Genomic DNA, 2,660 nt, shown 5'->3' with positions numbered 1-2,660 from the left:
GCATAAGACAAAAATGACTAGTTGGAAACATCAACGAATATGATGAACAGGAAATCTTGGGAAATCTGTGTTCGGTATAAATTGATGCCGTTTTCATTTTACGTATATTCTAGCAATAATTTCTCTTGTGAAATAATCTTAAAATAGTTGGTTTTTTCCCCGATGATATTAAGGGATATTGTGCTACATCCAGGTGATATGCATTCCATGTTGTATTGTAACTAAGCAAAGTCCACTCCGTTTTAGCGGAATGTTTGCAGCTATTATTATTTGTCTCAGATGTTCACTTCTTTCCGATCGATATCGCCAACCATCGCCTATCGTTTAGTGCAACTGTTAAGATTCGCTGTTTTTACTGGAGAAATTTTCGTATTCAAGTGACTGATGCCATCGCGTAAAAGCGTAATACGTAAAACGTCTAGAGCGTAAAACCAAAAGATTTGAAAGATTCCGATGAAGTAAGATTTGTGAAGCTGAAGGTTTAAGGTTCTGGAGTAATCACGCCTTACTGGAATCTTCCAATCTTTGATTTCACGCTCTGGATGTTGATGGCAACATAGCATACCAGAGTATCGATCCCGAGCTTCCTACAGTGGTATGTCTCCTCTCACTGCACATTAATTCTCTCGAACACCAAAACTCCTCTAGTAAAAACAGGGAAAGGTAAACAAATGCACTAAACGATGGACGATAGCTGGCGACATCGATCGGAACACAAATGAATTGCAAACAAATGCAGCTGCGAACAGCCCGCTAGAACAAAGTGAACTTCGCTTAGTTACCTGAATGCACCACAATATCCTTTAGGATTATCGGGGAAGAGATCAATTATTTCGAGATCATTTTACGATATGGCATCAATTTCAAATGTCCTAAGAGTCCCCTTCCCAAAATATGCGTCAAACCCAACTGAGAACATCTAAGCACTTAGAGCGAGTACCTTTTACCGGCGGTCCATTGGAAATACATCTCCCTGATTTGAATCCATCATCCTTGAGTTGAAATTGAGAAATTTAAAAAGTTAAAAACACCACAAATGCAACCCAGAGTTACGGCTCATGTCGTTGTATTTATAGTCAAAGGTTTCATAATAAACAAGCTAACCAAAATAGTTTATTAGTGACATCACGGAAGTACATGAAGTACATTGTAATTAATGTGAGTAATGCTTTTCATCATCCATTCACACACATGTGCACACTCATCATCCCATTCCATGACAAACCAAAAAAAAACTTTCTTCTCCAAAAATCATACGGACAAATGGATAATTGAGCAACGAGATCTGACGCGAAATGAAAAAGAGAACTGGTGGATATTTTTGAACACGTTAACATCGACATCACAAGTCTATACTTTCTAATATCCCATGCAGCAAGCATGACCATGCAGTGTGACAAACAAAAAGAACAATGTGAGTCCCGCATCTTAATGAACAATATCAATACATACATACATTTGCATAACGCTAAATATAAAGACAGAATTGCAGCTTTGAAACGAAATACTCAAATCATGATGAACAATAATAAAACGAATGATTCTAGGGAAATTCAATGAATTCCAAGAACAAGTACAATTGCTCCTTGACACTGCGTTGTCGGAAGCTGATTTAATGTTTTCATAGTTAATGTATCAGTTTCATTTCAACCTTCGCAATAATTTTTCGAAAAAAATGGTAAACGCTACCAAATCTTTTTCAACATCTGAAAAAGCTACCAAGAGGCACCACAAAGTGCAATCAGCATTTCTAGTCCCATAAAATAAATAATCTAAAGTTGAAGGAATAAAAATAACTGCTTGCGTTTATACACAGAAAAGTGTATAACGGAAACTGAATCAGAATAGGCTATTCTCATGACATTATACAACCGCAAAGAGGTCAACAATTAGATCTTCGCAAATAAGTAGCGAAATATATCATAGGTTTCTGTAGACTAGAAATCCTGCTAAAGCAGCTATAGCAGCACCAACAGTGATTGTGGACAACAAATACGAATCCTGAAGATAGTACACTCGTTTCAGATGCCTGAAAATTCAAAAATCTCTAAAATGTGTGTTCACTGCTTGCAAAGAAATTCCTCAAGTCTTACTATTGAAACCAAAAAAATATTATTGAAATCAAATTGTTGCTACGCACTACAACAAAATGTTTCACATACGGATAAACAGCCATCATTGCCAGTTGCAAGAAAATAGGATTATCAGTTTTGCCAGTATCATTAAGTCGGAAACGGAGTGGTTGAGGTAATGAGTGTGCGCGGCAAAAATCATTTGGTTGTTGTTCATATTTTTGTTCCACCTCACACAACTCCGATCTTGTGGCCACGATTACACATGGCACTTTTGTTCGATAGAAATATTTCTAAAATGATTCAAATCTATGAAGTTTGAGCCAGAATTTATTTCAAACAAAAAAGTAAGCAATTACAATTACTTAATGTACAACCAATAAATGAACTAAGATTTCACGTTCACTAAAGTAAAACTTGGACAAAAATCTACCTTACATCTAAAAAATAGGTATAAATAAAGATGAGTGTCAAATTAAACTCAGAGGAACAACTTTGTATGCCTTAACTAAATATATATATATATATATATATATATATATATATATATGGAAGCCTAAAACATTCTCACCAGATATATAGACGTAT

At 35.5% G+C, this 2,660-nt stretch overlaps 1 protein-coding gene across 1 annotated transcript in view; it reads right to left on the bottom strand.

Moving 5' to 3' along the window:
- Positions 1 to 1,724: 1,724 nt before the first annotated feature.
- The window catches only part of LOAG_17618 (EF hand family protein), a 5,240-nt gene continuing 4,304 nt past the window's right edge, over positions 1,725 to 2,660 (bottom strand). The window contains exons 15-16 of the mRNA XM_020450280.1: positions 2,163 to 2,365; positions 1,725 to 2,029 (exon numbers count right to left, since the gene is read on the bottom strand). Coding sequence (XP_020306055.1) covers positions 1,921 to 2,029; positions 2,163 to 2,365 — 312 coding nt within the window. The 3' untranslated portion in view covers positions 1,725 to 1,920. The remainder of the gene's footprint in view (positions 2,030 to 2,162; positions 2,366 to 2,660) is intronic.

The sequence above is a fragment of the Loa loa genome (assembly GCF_000183805.2).
Source record: "Loa loa unplaced genomic scaffold supercont3.104, whole genome shotgun sequence".
Taxonomy (NCBI): domain Eukaryota; kingdom Metazoa; phylum Nematoda; class Chromadorea; order Rhabditida; family Onchocercidae; genus Loa; species Loa loa.
Note: the sequence above shows the minus strand (reverse complement) of the source record. Positions and strands in the feature narration are given on the sequence as shown.